Genomic DNA, 19,459 nt, shown 5'->3' on the forward strand with positions numbered 1-19,459 from the left:
GTTGGTTCCAGCATATTTATTATGGTGATTTCCTTTTTTCAGTGTTTTAAACAGGAACAGTGGATAGGTGATGGAAGATCAGTGCCTGCTCTAAAGCCCATGGCAGCTACGTGGCAGCCTTCAGGACCTCGGGTGGTCTGGCTGATTTCAGCCAGTGCCCAGCTCTGTGGCTGGCACTGCAGATCTCTGCCTCGTCCTTCTAGCCAATCCTTTACATCTGGGCCATTCGCTCAGCTGGATTTGATCCCAAGGGGAATGAAACTGCACTTATCCTCTGGCCCCCTGGTGGCTGCTACTGCTTAGCTGCTATTAAGGATTATCTAGAGAGCCTGGAGAGGCAAATCTAAGGGTGTGGGGCGAACCAGCTTCTTTGAAGCACTGTTTTTACAGATTCAGGGAAATCAATGTATCGTTCGCCCATTAAGTGTGCTTTTTTTGTTCTCTGCTGCCCTCGCCTCCCTGGATTACCTCCCCCAACTCCTCACAGCTGTGGATCCTGCTCAAAGCACTCCCCTTCTCATTTTGCCTTAATCTGAGGCTCAGGCAAATAGGATGTGACCAAACCTCACTTGGGCAGTACATTTTAAGCTAAAAGGGTTGGGACTAAGTAGCATGATGAGAGTGGCTGCTCTGGATTAACCCATCAGCGCTGCCTCTTCCCCAAGCACACAAATCTTGTTTCCAGTCAGACTCAGCAGCTGCTTACAAACATCAGTTTCCCTTGGTGAGGCCTGGTATGTTCACTGCTTCGCTGAGATGCTAGCTTTAAAGACTGAGGAGTTAAGTTACTCTTGACCTAATTCCAGTTTCTTTGGACTCTACTTTCAGGTCAAGGTCAGAACAGATTAATCCTTACCCTAAGTGACAGTCTCCTTAGAAGAAAATTCCAGGCTTGAAAAATAGAAACTATAAGAATTAAGGTCCTCTTTTTTAAGGGAGCCCATACTGGGCTGATGAAAGCAATAGTAGGATAAGCCAGCTGCACTGCTGGTAGAGTGATTTCCCTTGTCACACCTCAGATGACCCAGGACACATGCGCATGTGAAGTCCCACATACTCCCAGACAGCCCAAGTGGAGCTAAGGAACAAGGAGGGGCTGGGCTGTTTCACTCTGCAAAGGTTCATGTTCGGGTACCTTGCCTTCCCAGTGCTGAGATGGAAAGAAGAGTCACCATCTTCAAGAGGTGCTAGATGTCAGGAAACCAAGTCTTACAGATAGATTTCCCAATGTACCAACTCCTCCACGGTCCCTGCCCCCGCCCCACCATGCTTCCTGGGATCACACCAGGATGCAGCTGATAACTAAGAACACAATCCAAAGGCCAAGGGATAAATGATTTCTCTGGATTTACATCCTTCTATGAAATACAAATGCTGATTCAGTGGGCCAGTGTATGAGACAAGACCCTCTTAAATTACACCATCTTTTCTAAACACTAATTATTTTTCCCAAGTCTGGATTTCCTGGAAGTCATATCACTCATAAGTCAGCTTTTCTTCCATTTCTGCCATTTGAAGGTGAATCTGCTTCCAGCCTGAACCAGGAGAAATGTATAGAACCCACCACAATTTGTCCAACACCCTGATAGTGTTTTATTTCAAACTCTGATCCCTGCCCTGTTCTGCCAATTTGCTCCTGACAGTCCCTGCTATGGAAAAACCCGTATCAGATGTTCTCTGTAACATACCATCTTTCATCTAGACTCAGAGGCTAGACATAAAATTTTAAAAAGAAGTGGGTCTATTGCTATGCACAGCTGCCACCCTCCTGAGCCCAGCCATCAGCTGTGGTTATTAAAGATGAGACTACTGAAAAGACCCAAGCAGGACAGGAGAAAACAAACTTAGTTCTTTCTACAGCGTGATGGAGATGGATGACTTCACACCTTCCAGCCACCTCATCACCCATGCTTCACCTCAGGAACCATTTTTGCCATCAGGCTAGCTGAGGCTTATGGGCCTCTCCTTGTGGCTCTTCATAGTCTTCCCAAGGTTTCAGCTGGGGACCAGGGATCATCACCGTCTGAAAGAGAAGGAAGCTGAGTTATCTACCATCCAAGCCCATGGCTTATCCAGGAGAGATTCACGCTTATCTCCAAGCCCACCCCCTACAGGAGGATTCTCCTTCCCCGGTGCTGCATCACCCTGTCTCTCCACCAGGTGGAGCCCAACAGGAATGGCTCAGGACGCCATGAGTACCGCCTCGGCTCTCTTAAACCACGCAAGCTGCCTACCTTAAGGATGGGTTGCTTAGGGGGTGCCCATGGTGGGACAATCTTGCCGTGCATTCTCCAGCTCCCATAGGGGTTTACCAGGTGCTTTTCAAAAACAACATACTCCAGGACATCCTTGGGCACATCTTCCTGTCCATACATCAATCGGCCAAACCGATCATAGATGGCCAGAGTCTGGAAGGATGAGAGCAAATCTGGTCTGTTAGTCCTCAGAGTTGCTTGTTTTGTTTTGTTTTTGTTTCTGTTTTTCTGCTACACAACCATTTTTGAAACAACCATAACAAAACATTTAAATGGGTAGCAAGAAATTATCTCAGAATTGTGACTCTAGACTAACTGATCAACTACTAACACTTTACTCTTAGAGGTTTTGGGGGGAGAAGAAGAGGGAGGGGGTTGGAGTCAGCCCCAGGAAGGGTGGGAGAAACATCCTTGCACCCGTCTCAGTACAGCCAACTTCTTGCAGTGCGAAGCGGGCAGTGACAGACCAAGGAAGACCGTGGGCAGCTGGGCAGGACCTGGACAGCTGTAGCCGGCACTCCAGAGGTAGACACCCAGCCTGAGAGTGAAGAAAAACTGGGAGGAGAGCAGACGGGGCCTCTACCTGCCGGGTGTGCATGCGGACGGTGATCTGGCCGTACATGTTGCCCTGGTTCAGCAGATTTGAACAGCGAACCTGAACCACCAGAGGTGGCTCTAAAGATTCTACGAAGCTCCAGCGCACGGTCTTATATTTGAGGTCCCAGACCATGTCCTGAGGGCAGAAGAGAGCAAGCTCAGTGGGTCTTCCCTCCCTTTAGGGAAGCTGCTGCTTCCTTCCACCCCTGCTCTCACTTCTTGCAATACTATAGCCAACGTGCAACTTTTCCCACCAAATGCTTTCTTGTGCCTCTTTTCTCTCTCACCTTTCCAAGTTTTCATTAAGCTATAACTCAAGCCCACCTAACAATAACTCTTCATCTAAATCACAACTCAAGGCCAACCTACCTCCTTGAGGACCCTTCTCCAAATCAATGAAAACCACACTCCAAACTGCCTGCTTACCTAACACACCATTATCCCTCCAAGACACTTCCATAAGCTGCTAATTATTACGTGTATTTCTGTTGACTGCACACATGTGGTTTCCCCCCAACCTCACCTTTTAGCAGTGAAGGGTGGGATTTTACATGGATATAAGGCTCAACTGCTAAGACTAGCCTAGCTAGTCTTGTCCCTAGGGAGATGAGGCTGAACTGATAGCAAGTGAAGTTCCTATTCTTGAACCACAAAGTCTCCATTCTTGGGGGTCCTCCCAAAGTACCTAGCACTCCCGCTCCCACAAAATGTAAGCCTCATGAATGCCTGTTCAATCCTTTATTACACTGTAGGCGTGTGCAGGGCTGGCCTAATGTGGCCCACACCCTGCCCTCAGGACCCGTACCCTGAGGCTTCAGTACTGCTTGCTGGCGTGCACAGCCCTTACCAGGGTGTGTGTCAAGTCATTATCATTCAGCCAAAAATAATGACACTTAAGCTTTTGCCTTAAACTTCCTGCACTTTCAAAACTGATCCTTTTTAAGTAAACCAGAGGTGATGTCTAGAATCTGCCCATTCAGGCATCCCACAGTTCTAAGGAGGATGAGAACCTACCGGAAAACAGTTTTCAGTTACCAAGGTATGAAGCCGGTCATGGTCTGAGCTAAAAAAGAAAGAGATATATATCATTGACTCCTGCTTTTATGATACTCTGTATGAAAGTTGAAAATACTCCTAGAAATGGAACACAATTCAATTCATTTTTACAAACATTTTCTGCACAGTTATTATAAGCCAGGTAATAGGCTAAGTCCTGGGGACACAAAGATGAAAATGATTTCAAATAAAACTCTGAGATCTAATAGCAAAGTAAAGTTATGTTTGAAGGGCCGGCCCCCTGCCCGAGTGATTGAGCTCGCACACTCTGCTTCGGCGGCCCAGGATGGCACCAGTTTGGATCCTGGGCACAGACATGGTACTGCTCATTGGGCCGTGCTGGGGTCGCATCCCACATGCCACAACTGGAAGGACCTACAACTAGAATATACAACTATGTACTGGGGGGCTTTGGGGAGAAGAAGAAAAAAAAATTAATTAATTTAAAAAAAAAGATTGGCAACAGATGTTAGCTCAGGTGCCAATCTTTATTTTTTATTTATTTATTTTTTTTGAGGAAGATTAGCCCTGAGCTAACATCCGCTGCCAATCCTCCTCTTTTTGCTGAGGATGACTGGCCCTGAGCTAACATCCGTGCCCATCTTCCTCTTCTTTATTTATTTACTCATTTATTTATTTTGTTGTGAGGAAGATTAGCCCTGAGCTAACTACTGCCAATCCTCCTCTTTTTGCTGAGGAAGACTGGGCCCGAGCTAACATCCATGTCCATCTTCCTCTACTTCATATGTGGGACGCCTACCACAGCATGGCTTTAGCCAAGCGGTGCCATGTCCGCACCTGGGATCCGAACCGGAGAACCCCAGGCCGCCGAGAAGCAGAATGTGCAAACTTAACTGCTGCGCCACTGGGCAGGCCCTTCCTCTACTTTATATATGGGACGCCTGCCACAGCATGGCTTGACAAGCGGTGTGTAGGTCCACACTCAGAATCTGAACTGGCGAACCCTGGGCCACCGAAGAGGAACGTGTGAACTTAACCGCTGCGCCACCAGGCCAGCTTGGTGCCAATCTTTAAAAACAGAAGAAAAATTAGGGCCGGCCCAGTGGCACAGCAGTCAAGTTCGCATGTTCTGCTTCAGCGGCCCAGGGCTTGCTGGTTCAGATCCCGGGTGCGGACATGGCACTGCTTAGCAAAAGCCATGCTGTGGTAGGTGTCCCATATATAAAGTAGAGGAAGATGGACATGGATGTTAGCTCAGGGCCAGTCTTCCTCAGCAAAAAGAGGAGGATTGGCAGTAGTTAGTTCAGGGCTAATCTTCCTCAAAAAAAAAAAAGAAGAAGAAGAAGAAAAGTTATGCTTGACTCTCAGGAGCAGAAAGAAATTTCTCTGAAGTTATCATATATCCTTAAGATGGGCAAGAGATTCTAACAGGACATGGGGATCAATATTTGTTCTAGATGCTAAAGGGAATGAAATCCAACACAAATAATCAGAAGCTCATCTTATCTCCTCTGACCTCAGACACACCATTAGTACAACTGAATTCTCCTTGTATCTATATTCTTATCTATGAACTAAGCCAAAAGATAATCATCTGTCTTTTCTGGTCCTTTCTTTTTATCTCCCCATCTTTGGTGCTGCCAGAGTGACCTAGTCATGCTGATTCTATGAAGTAATAGTAAGAAAACAGACAGCAAACCCCAGCTCCTGTACATACAAGATTTTAGCAGGGTTCCTAACCGAGGGGTTTCAAATAAACCTAAGATCACAGATTAGTTTCTTTCAGATACACATTCATAATTTTTCCCCAAAGTTTAATACTTTCTGGGAAGTTTAAGCCTTTGTCCCTTTGTAAAATCTTGTCTCTACTCCCAGAGTGAGTAAGGGATTAGATCTATCTGCTTCCCTTGCACCTCTATTCCTTCTTCTTTTTTTTTTTTTTGAGGAAGATTATCCCTGAGCTAACTACTGCCAGTCCTCCTCTTTTTGCTGAGGAAGACCAGTCCTGAGCTAACATCCATGCCCATCTTCCTCTACTTTATATGTGGGACGCCCACCACAGCACGGCTTTTGCCAAGCAGTGCCATGTCTGCACCTGGGATCTGAACCGGCGAACCCCAGGCCACTGAGAAGTGGAACATGTGAACTTAACCGCTGCGCCACCAGGCCGGCCCCAGCACCTCTATTCCTAAGAGAAAATATTTCAAACCATTTCCTCCACTGTAGCTTGAGACTAGACCAGACTAGACTGGACTGAGTCGTGGTGACAGCTACCAGGATTACATGCCTGGCACCTCTGAATGAACTCTTCCTCTTCACTATCTCTAGAAATATTCAGTAGAGATAAATTCCCGTTTCCATGAGCTCACTTCCTATTTTGCAATAGAACTTACCCTGAAAAATAAAAGGAAGACATCTGCTTCTGGCAACATAATGGACTGAGCAAATGTGAAAGTACTCCCATTATAAACACAGAAAGAATATAATATACACAGACACAGACACAGTTTTTAATACTCTAGTTCACAAGAAAGGTAAATCACCAGATGCTAGAAAGGAAAAGGAACTAAAACCAGAATGGAAAGAATACAACCTGATACCGTGACAGCACAGGGCATGATTAAGGGATCCAGAAATAGGATCTATGGCTAGGACCTGACTCTTCCCAAAACCTTGGACCCTCAAAGGGCAGGCAGCTGGAACTGAGATCCCTGCATTAAGCTATGATCCTCAGAGCCCTGCACCGGCAGCAAAGGGAAACTAGAAACACAGTCCACCAACAGAGAGAGAAAGCTGCTCTCTCTCCAGGGCTGAGTGAGGGGAAAAAAATAAAAACTAAAAAACTAAAGCTCTAAGCCTATGTTACACTCAGATGTAGACACAGAATTTATGGCACCTGTATAGTGTAAGAATTCCTAAGCTAAGAAATTAACATTAAAACTATACCTGGTCAATGATATGCCTGGGGCATCTGGAAGAAACAGACACAAAACCTCTCTGGGAGCATATTCATAACTTAACTTGTTTAGAATCCCCTCAGAAGAAACAATCTCCACTGAAGATGAGCTTACAACTAAACATTACAAAATGTACTTAGAATCTATCAAGCAAAAGTCAACAGACACAGACATGAAGTAAAACGAGAGAGTAGGAAGTTCTAGGGGTGAGTCCTTCCATCAAAACAACTGACATACTGGAAAAAAATGACCAGAACCACTGTTGCAGAACTCTGGATTCTGACTGGACACTTATAACAACCAAGGCAGTGCTTGATGAAGGGAGAGGCCACAGGTCTTGGGTAGAAGAAAATCTGTGCAAACCCCCTGCCACCCCTTCCCTCAGCCCTGCCAAGACGGGGAAGATGGCCCACACTCCCAACGTGGACGGCTGGTGCTAAGTCAGGCAGTGGGGACTCTGCTCATTAAAAGTTTGGGGTTGCACATTTTGGTCAGTCTGGTGGACTACAGAGAGACCAAGACAGATGAGGCCATGGTTTCGGCCCTGTTGTTGCAATAGCTTCTCCCACTGGCATCTATCAGAAGATTTAGAGGGACAAATGAACAAGAACATCTGTTTTGTTTTTATTCAGCCAGACATTTAAGGAAATCTTTGTCAGGTCACTGGCTGACTGCAGAGACAACATAAGAGAAACTTGGATGACTACACATAAAAAGAATACACACTTAGCAATATCAGTTTAGAACAGTCACAAACGGATGGCAGCAGCACTGATGAGCAAAGTCAGCAATTCCTCAGGAGTAGAGGAATCTGATTTTCAGAGTTATCACACTATAATACTTAGAATGTCCAGTTCTCAACAAAGAATTACAAAGTATACCAAGAAACACAAAAGTATGGCCACTCACAGGAAAAAAATACTTTGACAGAATCCATCCCTGAGGAAGCCCAGACATTGAATTATTAGTCAAAGACGTTAAATCAACTGTCCTAAATATGCTCAAAGAGATAAAAGGAAACCATAGACAAAGAGCTAAAGGAAATCAGGAAACTATGAATAAAATAAGAACATCAGTAAAGAGATGGAAATTATGAAAAGGAACCAAACCAATTCTGGAGCTGAAAAGTACAATAACTGAAATAAAAAATTCACTACAGGTGTTGAAGAGCGGATCTGAGCAGGCAGAAGAAAGGATTAGCAAACTCGAGGATAAGGTAATTCAAATCATCCAGTCTGAGGAGCAAAAAGGAAAAAGAATGAAGAAGAAAGAACAGAGCCTGAGGGACCTGTGGGACACCATCATATATACCAACACACATATCATAGGAGTCTTGGAAGGAAAAGACAGAAAGGGGCAGAAAAAAATATTCAAAGAAATAATGGCCCAAAACATCACAAATCTGATGAAAGACATGAATATGCACATCCAAGAAGTTCACCAAACTCCAAACAAGATAAACTCAAAGAAATCCATGCTGACAAACATTACAGTCTAAGTGTTAAAACCCAAAGACAAAGAGAATTTTTTTGTTTCTTTCCTTCTTTCTTTGTTTTTTTTTGCTGAGGAAGATTCACCTAAGCTAACATCCACTGCCAATCTTTCTCCTTTTTTTTCACGTGAGCTGCCATCACAGCATGGCCACTGACAGAGCAGTGGTGTAGGTCCATACTCAGACCAATGGAAGAAAATGGAGAGTCCAGAAATAAATCCTCACATACATGGTCAATTGATTTTCAACAAGGCTGCCAAGAACATTCAACGGGAAAGGACAGTCTTCAACAAATGGTACCTGGGAAAACTGGATAGTTACATGCAACAGAATGAAGTTAGACCCTTACTTTACACCATATACAAAAATTAACTCAAAATAGATCAAAGACCTAAATGTGAAAGCTAAAACTATAAAACTCCTAGAAGAAAATGTAGGGGGAAAACTTCATGACATTGGATTTGGCAATGATTTCTATTATTTGGCACCGAAACCACAGCCAACAGAAGAAAAAAACATATAAATTGGTCTTCATCAAAATTAAAAACTTTGTGCATCAAAGGATACTATCAAGAGAGTAAAAAGACAACCCAGAAAATGGGAGAAAATATTTGCAAAGCATGTATCTGATAAGGGATTAATATCCTGAACATGTAAAGAACTCCTACAACTTGACAAAATAACAACTCAATTCAAAAATGGGAAAAGGACTTGAACAGACCTTTCTTCAAAGAAGATACACCAACGGCCCACAAGCACTTACAAAGATGCTCAGCACCACCAGTCAGCAGGGAAACGCAAGCAAAACCAAAACAAGACACCACTTCACATCCTCCAGGAGGGCTCTCATAAAAGGAGGAAAAGAGCAGGTGTTGGTGAGGATGTGGAGAAACTGGAACCCTTGTGCATTGCTGGTAGGAAAATAAAATGGTGAAGCTGCTGGGGAAAACAGCATCGTAGTTCCTCAAAAATTAAACATAGAATTACCACATGATCCAGCAATTCCACTCCTAGAACTGAAAGCAGGAACTCAAACATAGACCTATATACCAATAATCATAAAAGTACTATTCACCATAGCCAAAAGGTGGAAACAACCCAAATGTCCACCAACAGATGAATGGAGAAACAAAATGTGATACATACATATAATGGAACATTATTCAGCCTTAAAAAGAAAGGAAACGCTGACACATGTAACAACATGGATGAACTCAGAAGACATTATGCCAAGTGAAACAAGCCAGTCACAGAAGGACAAACACTGTAAGATTCCACTTGTATGAAGTACTTAAAATAGGCAAATTCATAGAGACAGAAAGCAGAATATTCATGACCAGGTGCTAGGAGGAAAGAACAATGGAGAATTACTGCTGAAGAGGTACAGAGTTTCTGTTTGGGACGATGAACAAGTTCTGGAGATAGTGGTGATGACTGCACAACTTCGTGAATGTACTTAAGGCCACTGAATTATGCACTAAAAAGGGTTAAAGTGCTAAATTGTACATTACGTGTATTTTAACATAATCATTAAAAGCCCTTATTAAACTGATAATTTTTAAATAAATGGTTACATCCTTCATCTTAAAAAATACCTATTTGGAAATGTAGGCATACAAAAAGACAAAAACTACCCAAAAACAAAAGAAAAAAATAAGATAAAACAGACCTACAGGAAGATATAGATTTTATCAGATGCAGACCTTAAAATAGTGTAATTAGCATGTTCAAGAAATTACATGAAAGAATGGAGAATTTTAGCAAAGAACTGGACACACACACACACAAAATTTTCAAATGAAAATTCTACAAGCAGAAAAACAGAAAATAAGTATAAAATTAAGAACTCAACAGATAAGTTTAACAGCAGACTGGATACAACTGAAGAGAGGACAGACAGATAGATCAGAAAATATCCAAATTAAGCTGGAGGGGGAAAAAAAGATTGGGAAATATAGAAAAGAGTCCAAGAGATATTTGGCACACAGTGAAAAGATCTAACGTGTATTCAGAGCTACACAAGGAGGCAAGAAAGTGGAACAGAAGCAACATTTGAAGAGATGTTCTAAGAATTTTCCAACACTAACAAAAAAAGCACCCAAAGATTTAAAAAGCAATAGGAACCCAGAGCAGAATAAAGACACACATACAAACACACACACACACATCAGTACATCACAGTAAACTGCTGAGCACTAAAGGCAAAGAAAAACATCTTAAAAGCAGCCAGAGAAAAAAGAAACTTTAACTTCAGAGGAACAAGAAAAAATAGCTAACTTCTCAATAGAAACAAGAGAAACCAAAAGATGACATCTTCAAAATGCTGATGGAAACCAGCTACCAACCTAGAATTCTCTACCCAAAGAAAACATCTTTTAAAAATGAAGTGAGGAAAAAACCTCATGAACAAAAAATGAAGGTGAAATAAAAATAAGGCTGTACTAAAAAACTAGATAACAGAACATGGAAGATGTATGAGGTACAGATTTGAATTCAAGTGTTCAAAGGTTCTCATCATATTAAGTCAAGAATATACGTTAAACATTTTAACAATAGCTACTGAGAGAACAGAAGTAGAACGTAACACTTCCAAACAAGTGGAAGGAATGAAAAAGGAGGAAGGAAATTACATCAATCCAACAAGTGAAGGAGAAAAAGCAGCAAAGAAAAATCATGGTAAATAGAATGCACAAAATAACGTGGTAGAAAAAAAATCAAATATACAAAAAACTATGTTGAACAGTAAAAATAGCAAGTTTCAAAAAGATACATACAGTATCATTCATGTAAATTTTCACAATACATAAAGCAATAATGTACATTGCATATACACATGTACATGTGGTGAAAGTATAAAAATATGCATGGGAATGATACACACGTAGGATAGAGGTTATCTCTAGGAAGGAAAAGAATGGGGAGATGGGGCTTTAGCTATATCTGTAATGTTTTATCCCTGTCCCTTCCCCCGACTAGGCATTCTGAAGTAAATATGACAAAATGTAAACATGTATTAACTTAAATGGTACCTATATGTTTTTATACGTTTGAAATATTTCATAATTAAAAAACTTTTTTTAAGAAATAAAATAAAAGTAGGGGCCAGCCCGGTGGTGCAGCAGTTAAGTTCACACGTTCCACTTCTCAGTGGCCAGGGGTTCACTGGTTCAGACCCTGGGTGAGGACATGGCACCGCTTGGCAAGCCATGCTGTGGCAGGCGTCCCACATATAAAGTAGAGGAAGATGGGCATGGATGTTAGCTCAGGGCCAGTCTTCCACAGCAAAAAGAGGAGGATTGGCAGTAGTTAGCTCAGGGCTAATCTTCCTCAAAAAAAAAAAAAAGAAAGTAAGAAAAGAAAAGTAAAAGGAAATACTTAATGGATTTTATACTACAGGTTTGGTGTCCTCTCTGAAGCCTAGCCACAGCATCCTCAGTTCAAAAGTGTCAGCAACAGTCCAAGGAGTGGTACTTAAAATTATTCCAGGCCTCTCGTTGATTTTTCATCTCCCTAGCAGCCGTGACTTTGCCCTTGGTTGCATGAAGAAAAAGTTTGAAATTTCCAAAAGAAATTTATTCAAAATAACTAAGGAAAGGGAAATGTACATATATAAGACAAGCACACACAAAAAGGGTCAGGATGAATTAGGGATCAGGTGGGGTGAAACAGCAGCCCTTCAACAGAGTCTCCCAACACTTGTGAGTGGAGCTGAGCCAGACCAAATGGTGAAAACTGCCAGAAGCACGGAGCGGAGTCAAGGACAGCTCCAGGCTCCAGCTATTTGCCACACAGGAAGTTCTCCCACTCTAGAATTCTTACCTGAAGGGAAAAAAAAAATCTGTGCCTAGAATAATAGCTGCTGAGAAGATAACGAGTAAAAGATAGGGAGTTTACTTACTTGTTTAGACAAAGGTGAGCTTCAATGAAGATATTCTTAGCTTTTTCAGGGAAGTCCTTTATTTTAAAATTAGCATCACATTCTCTTATCCTCCGGATTCTGTAAAATTAAGCAGGAGAATCATTTCTAAAGAAGACTTCACATAATTTCCATAACTCACAGCTTACATTAACCTCCATTAATGTCTGTCCATTTATTCAATAATTATTTTTTGAATGTGCCAAGTCTTGTAAATTCAACCTTCTAACACAACTTAAATCAATCATTCTAAAGAAAGACCAAGGCTGGGGCCAGCCCAGTGGCGTAGTGGTTAAGTTCACATGCTCCACTTCTGCGGCCCAGGGTTCACAGGTTTGGATCCCAGGTGTAGACCTACACACTAATCAAGCCACACTGTGGAAGCATCCCACATACAAAACAGAGGAAGACTGGCACAGATGTTACCTCAGGGACAATCTTCCTCACACACACACAAAAAGACAGAGCAAGGCTTCTCATAGTGAAATTTCAGAATTCTGGCATCAAAGAAAACATTCTCTAAGCTCTTAGAAAGAAAACACAGGTTTCACACAAAGCCTCAAGAGTCAGAATGACATCAGGCTTCTAATCAGCAACATCAGAAGTTAGAAAGATAGGGGCCAGCCCAGTGGCCCAGCGGTTAAGTGCGCACATTCTGCTTCGGCAGCCCGGGGTTCGCCGGTTCAGATCCTGGGTACAGACATGACACCACTTGGCAAACCACGCTGTGGTAGGTGTCCCACATATAAAGTAGAGGAAGGCATGGATGGGCATGGATGTTAGCTCAGGGCCAATCTCCCTCAGCAAAAAGAGGAGGATTGGCAGCAGTTAGCTCAAGGCTAATCTTCCTCAAAAAAAAAAAAAGTTAAATTAAAAAAAAAAGATGTTAGAACGATAAGGAGCAGTGCTTTTAATTGAGGAAAAAATTATTTCTAGCCAAGAATTCTATACTTGGGCAAATTATGAAACAAGTGGGAAAGTAAAAGAAAGACTTTTCCTTAAATTTGCAAGATCTCATTTATCTACCGTACACCTTTTCTCAGGAAGCTGCTGGGGAATGTGCTCCACCAAAATAACAGAATAAATCATGAAAGAGAAAGATGTAAAATCCAGGAAACAGGGAATACAACACAAGAGCAAGGCAAGACAAACATCAGGATGATGACCAAAGGAGATCCCAAGACATCCAGTGGGATGGGGTAGCTCAACTTCCTGACATCCCTTGTACTGAGAGGAAATTCATACAACCAGGGGTTCTGTGAGCAAATGGGAAAAAAAGACACAACTCCAGAAAAAAAAAATATTATGCAAGAAAGGCAGAGTTATGATAATGTACTGCATGACTCAGCTGTCAACAGCGTTTTCATAGCTCTAACAACATAAACAGGGAGTTTACACCTAATCAAAGTGTGACTGTAAGACTACTCAGAGGATGAGAGACACCATGACCAAGTGGCATTTATCCCAACAAGGCAAAGTTGGCTTAACATTCAAAAATCGATTAATGTAATACACTGTATCAATAGGATAAAGGACACATACCACATGATCATCTCAACAGACACAGAAAAAGCATTTAACAAAAACCGAACAGTCCCTTCACGCTCTTTTCACCTCAGAGCCTGCTTGTCCTGTTTTGTCTCCCTAGATGCTATTTCTCACTACACCCCTCTACCCAGCTAACTCCAAGCAATTCTTTAGGTCCCAGCTTTAAATGTCATTTCCTCAGGGAAGCCTTTCCTGAACTCCCAGACCAAGTTATCTTCCCCACGTGTTCCCACAGCGCTCATCCTTCGCCACACCTGTAATTATTTGTCTGCAATCAGTATTTTAATGGCTGTTTTCCTCCCCGAGATGATAACTCCATAAAACCACATGTGTTTTGCTCATCATCGTCACGTGTTTTGTTCATCATCTCTACTACCAAAGAGCTCACAGTCCAGGAGAGAAATACATGAAAGCAAACCATCGCAGTATAGAGTTATTAGAAGCAGTAAGTGTAAGTCTACAGTTACCATTACAGCACAGGCAGCCCCAAAAAGAGTCCGAGAAGGCTTAAAAGCGCACACAATGCTCAACTGGTTCTTGAGGAACAAGGCTGGAGTTACCAGGTAAAGAAGGCGCAAAAAGACATCTTCAGGCAAAGGAAAAGATGTGCAAAGACACAGAGGCATAGCACAACACTGCCAAGGAAGTGGCAGTCAGTTTGGAAATGCTTAAGTTTAGGAGAAGAAAAATGGAATGAGATGACGGTGGAGAGGAAGGCAAGAGCCAGATTTTAAAAAGCCCTGAATACCACTGAAGAAATCTGTATTTTATTCTTCAGGTAAGAGGGAGCCACAAAAGAGTGTAAGCAGGAAAGGTGATGTGTTATTTAGAGAAATAAGTTATGGCCACATGAAGAATTAACGCTGACTCAATATACTTGTGCACAGAAATCTATATATGACCCTAAAGAACCTCCGAGTGACAAATACTAAATGTTTCTGTCCTTTCAACAAAAAGAGAGACTAAGAAGAAGGTTTTGGCTTCTGCTCCTTAACTAAGGCACAGTTAGCTCCCTAGAAAAGGTCTGTCTTCTTGATCCTTTTTGGCTTTTCTTACTCTCTGAAGTTTAAACTCTAAGGTACTTCTAATATAAATATGCTCTCTTTTGTTATTATTTTAAATTTTTAAATATGTGATCAAAAAAGTGTCCTACAAATGCCAAAGTCAAATCCCTAATGTGACAAAAGCTACCAATAAAGGTTGAGATGCTAAGAATCAGAATGCCCACATTCTACATTAAGCACAGACTGTTACAGAGAAAGAAAATTCTGTCAAGTTATCAAGGGAGTTATATCCAACCCAATTAACCCAAGAATAAAGTAACAATAAGAGATTTTTAGGGGCCGGCCTGGTGGCACAGTGGTTAAGTGCGCATGTTCCGCTTTGGCAACCCGGGGTTCTCCGGTTCAGATCCTGGGTGCGGGCACAGCACCGCTTGGCAAGCCATGCTGTGGTAGGTGTCCCACATATAAAGTGGAGGAAGATGGGCACGGATGTTAGCTCAGGGTCAGTCTTCCTCAGCAAAAAGAGGAGGATTGGCAGCAGTTAGCTCAGGCCTAATCTTCTTCAAAAAAAAAGAGAGAGAGATTTTTATTCTACTATCCACTCCCAGTTGTCTCAGACACCTACGACAATTGTGATGCCACATTCTTCTTCAATCGCTCAGCTCTCCGTGCCAGTCCTTCCTTTGAAAGAGATGACACTCGAGCATCACCCTCTGGAGGAACATAGGCGTCAAAGATACCAGCTGTAATGACAGAAGGAGAAAACTAAAATAACAGTGAAAGACTGAGAAAAAGTCATCTTGAGGTCATATAAAATTGGCAGGGATCCTGGCTATAAACTAGACTAACGAAACAGACTTCCATGTAGACGGAATCATGTTACATTAGAAAAACCAGAATAAGATAATTTAAGTTTTCTTTCAGAATCTCGGTTTCTTCTTGTACCAAATGGAGAAATTTCACCTTTGCCTTCTAGGAATAGTGTGAAAACAAGATGACCTCACGAAATATAGCATATACAAAATCATGACTGAGGCTTAACTGATTTTGTGGTTCATTAAATGCTGTCAACCATAGTCCAAATCATTCCACTTTCCAGATCTCTGGCAGCAGGGGTTTGGGTCAGGATCTCAGAAATACCATGCCTCACCTGTACAGGCCAGATGTATGGGGCGCTCCAAACGTTCGGGGGGAATGACCAGTCCTGCTTTCCGGGCATGCTCTACAAACTCCTTTTCTGATTTGAATTTAGATTCATAAGTAGGTGGTGTGAAACGTTTTTTAGTTCTCACTGGAACTACAGCTGTGGACTGAGTCACCAGGACTGGCTGGAAGACAGGCAAAGGTTAGGATATGGGTAACTCGGAAAAAAATCTACCACCTTGAACAAAGACAGAAAGGGCACATCCAAAGAATGACTTAGGAACAAATACAAAGCCACATATATGGGGAAATGCATTACTACCTTAATACTTCTGGGTGTCTCTTACTAGAAGCCAGTAAGCAACCTTTACTAACACCATTCAATATTTACTAAAGGCTTTCCTTTAGTACTTTTCATAGTACAAGACTATGCCAACTCCAGGGATGCAGAGCTGATTAAAGCAAAACTTCCGCTTTGAAAGAACCTTCAGTCTGATGGGGAACTTAAACACCAACCCAATACTGAAATGAGGAAAATGCTATTATTAAATCATACGAAAAGTCTTCTTGGCATCTCCTCTATATTTACTCAGATTACATTCTGCTCATTCTACTGGGAGCCTCACTGTCAACTTTGTTCCGTCGTTCTAGCTCCCTAGTGATCAATAATCTTTTTAAAGGCCAAGTCTCTTTTTTCTCTGACCATGAGGTTTGTTGAAGCAGGTACAGTGACAATGTGGGACTCCCTCCGTTCCAGCTACTGCTCAATTTAGGACATTTATAAGAATTAAGAGGAAGCGAGCCCACTTTCCAAATCATCACATCTCTCTCATTTAACACCTCCCCGCCAGACAGACCAAGACCAAACTGAAGAGACTTAATCCTGGAGAAACTTAATCTTCGAGAACTTGCTCGCCCTCACGACCCTACCCAGGCTCTCCCCACTCGACCACTTAGCTCAGTAGCTAGGTCCTGTCTATCTCAAACTCTTCCCTAGCCTAAATTTGACTCGCATCGTCCATTATCACCAAGGACAACTGCAAAGCGAGTATTTCCCTCTGCTCTCTCCTCCTCTTCCAGCCTCCGGAGTCCTATCCGCCCCGTCCCTACCCACCTGCCGAGACCACCGTCCTAAAGCCCTAGGTAAGCAAGACAATCCCCGCGGCATGGAGGCTGCCATTTTGTTCACGCAAAGGCCGCCGGGATGGGGACGAAGAGCGAAGAGCCTGGGGCAGGAAACAGGGCGCATAGGGTGGAGTTAACTCGGGTGTGGAATTTTCCAGGGCGCGCGCCTCCGCCGAAGTGTGAGCGGCGCGAACGCGCACGTGCGCGTCGCGGGGGGGGAGAGGTGGGGTAGCTATGGACTGCGCGTGCGCAGCAAGAGGGCGTTGGGGGCAGGGTGGAATGCACGGCTGTCACGCGCCAGCCCGAGAGCGCTGGAACGCAAGCTGGGCTTTCGCGCAAGGTTTTCTGGTGGCCAGGAGTTGGTACTTTTTTATAGATTGGGACTTTGCTCTCCTTTCCATTTCGTAAAGAATGGAAAGGTGTTTCCCTTCTGAGACAAGTGGTTTTCTTCAATGGCTACTTGGATCCCAGAAAGTGCAAAAATTAATAGTTTCTGGGTCTGGGTAATCCTAAACCTGAGCCCTAGTTTTCCCAATCTGTACCTCCTGAAGAAATTCTGTCTAATTAAGGGAATTGATAACTACTATGTTATTGAACAAACATAATGAGCACTGGGTTTATTGAAGCAAAAGACACGTGGACTAATAACATTTGTTATTTGTCGTCTTGGGAAAGAGACATAGGTTTAATGTTAACAAATAATAGCTTATACTCAGAAATTGTTTACCGCATGCCAGGCAATTTTTTAAGCCTATTACATGGGTTAACTCAATTAGTTCTCACCACAAACAAATAATTCTCCTTTTACATATAAAGTTGGACCACATAGAAATTAAGTACATAATTTAAGGTCACAACACAAACAACTGGGAGAACTGGGATTCAAATTCAAGCAGTCTTACTCCAGAACCCATGCACAGACTATGATAGTGTATGGCTTCACATTCAGTTGTTAAAGAATTCATGATGTTGGGATCATCCTGGAAAATCCAGTGCTGTAATCATTGCTGAATGGCAAACACTTTCCACTTACCATAGGTTTTTATTTCATTCTGCCACTTAGTGTTTATTGAGCACTACCTACAGTATTTTACAATGAGTCAGGAGCTGTGGGCTGTACATACAAGAGCTGTTTACAGGCTAGAATAGAATTACTGCAAAGGACCAGGTAAAATACTGGAAAGAGAGATTACTTTTGGGTTTGAGGATCATATATATTGTCTTAATTCTTTTTTTTTTTTCTTGAGGAAGATTAGCCCTGAGCTAACTGCTGCCAATCCTCCTTTTTTTCTGAAGGTCCAGCTAAAATGCTGGAAAGAGAGATTACTTTTGGGTTTGAGGATCATATATATTGTCTTAATTCTTTTTTTTTTTTTTGAGGAAGATTAGCCCTGAGCTAACTACTGCCAATCCTCCTTCTTTTTCTGAGGAAGACTGGCCCTGAGCTAACATCCATGCCCATCTTCCCCTACTTTATATGTGGGACGCCTACCACAGCATGGCTTGCCAAACAGTGCTATATCTGCACCCAGGATCCAAACTGGCAACACCTGGCAACACCAAAGTGGAACATGCGCACTTAACTGCCATGCCATCAGGCTGGCCCCTGTCTTAATTCTTGACTTCTCATCTATACTGTAAATTCTTCAATGGTAAGAGTTCCCCTACAAGTCCTAGCCACAGCATTAAACCTATAGCATGACACATTAAAAGTAACATGAAATTAGGTGGGAGGGGCCAGCCGGTGACGCAGCAAGTAAGTTTGCACGTTCTGCTTTGTCGGCCTGGGGATTGCCAGTTCGGGTGTACACCTACACACAGCTTATCAAGCTATGCTGTGGCAGGCGTCCCACATATAAAGTAGAGGAAGATGGGCACGGATGTTAGCTCAGGGCTAATCTTCCTAAAAAAAAACAAAGAAAGAAAGAAATTAGGTGCTATATGTACATGTTAATTAAAAATATGTATTAAGCGTTTAAATGAAAGACATCTAATTATTTCTTAAGACTCCTGTCTATCTACTCTATGTCACAGAAAATGAAACAAATTCTTTTTACTGGACTCCCCACCAAAATGAGGAAACCTCCCTCCATGATAAGTGGTTATTGATTAATCAGGACATCGATATAGTCTATCTGAGATTATCTACTCCACTGTTGAGTTTTATGTTGGCCTCACACAGTAGCCAACACGTCTCACATCATCTCTGCCTACCCTCTGATCAGTTTCTCAGGGAATGCACTTGTTCCATATCAGCCTGGATAAAATAATACGAGGAGTCAATATCATTGAATTCATTCTGAGATGAATTATAAGTGGGCTTTTTTTATTAGCTGCTCTTTTGGGAAATTCATATTATCTTCCTACCTTATTAACTCCATGGAAAATTAGGAGCTGCCTGATGG

At 42.4% G+C, this 19,459-nt stretch overlaps 1 protein-coding gene across 1 annotated transcript; it reads right to left on the reverse strand.

The window, feature by feature from the left end:
- Position 1: 1 nt before the first annotated feature.
- On the reverse strand, positions 2 to 17,290 carry MRPL45 (mitochondrial ribosomal protein L45). The gene is made up of 8 exons (XM_008533419.2): positions 17,044 to 17,290; positions 15,937 to 16,114; positions 15,412 to 15,529; positions 12,217 to 12,315; positions 3,867 to 3,915; positions 2,839 to 2,988; positions 2,235 to 2,408; positions 2 to 2,023 (listed from the first exon to the last, which is right to left on the reverse strand). Exons 1-8 carry the CDS (start codon positions 17,176 to 17,178, stop codon positions 1,937 to 1,939), a joined length of 990 nt encoding a protein of 329 aa, XP_008531641.2. The 5' UTR covers positions 17,179 to 17,290; the 3' UTR covers positions 2 to 1,936.
- Between the last annotated feature and the right edge of the window lie 2,169 nt (positions 17,291 to 19,459).

Source organism: Equus przewalskii, chromosome 10, assembly GCF_037783145.1.
Source record: "Equus przewalskii isolate Varuska chromosome 10, EquPr2, whole genome shotgun sequence".
Taxonomy (NCBI): domain Eukaryota; kingdom Metazoa; phylum Chordata; class Mammalia; order Perissodactyla; family Equidae; genus Equus; species Equus przewalskii.

Excerpts from the sequence above, each read along its gene's own strand:
- MRPL45 (XM_008533419.2), bottom strand. The coding sequence starts at position 17,178 with ATGCGCCCTGTTTCCTGCCCCAGGCTCTTCGCTCTTCGTCCCCATCCC. Across the intron at positions 3,916-12,216 it reads GCTCACCTTTGTCTAAACAA|CTCAGACCATGACCGGCTTC; the intron begins GTAAGTAAACTC and ends TTTCTTTTTTAG. Across the intron at positions 2,024-2,234 it reads CTAAGCAACCCATCCTTAAG|ACGGTGATGATCCCTGGTCC; the intron begins GTAGGCAGCTTG and ends CTTCTCTTTCAG.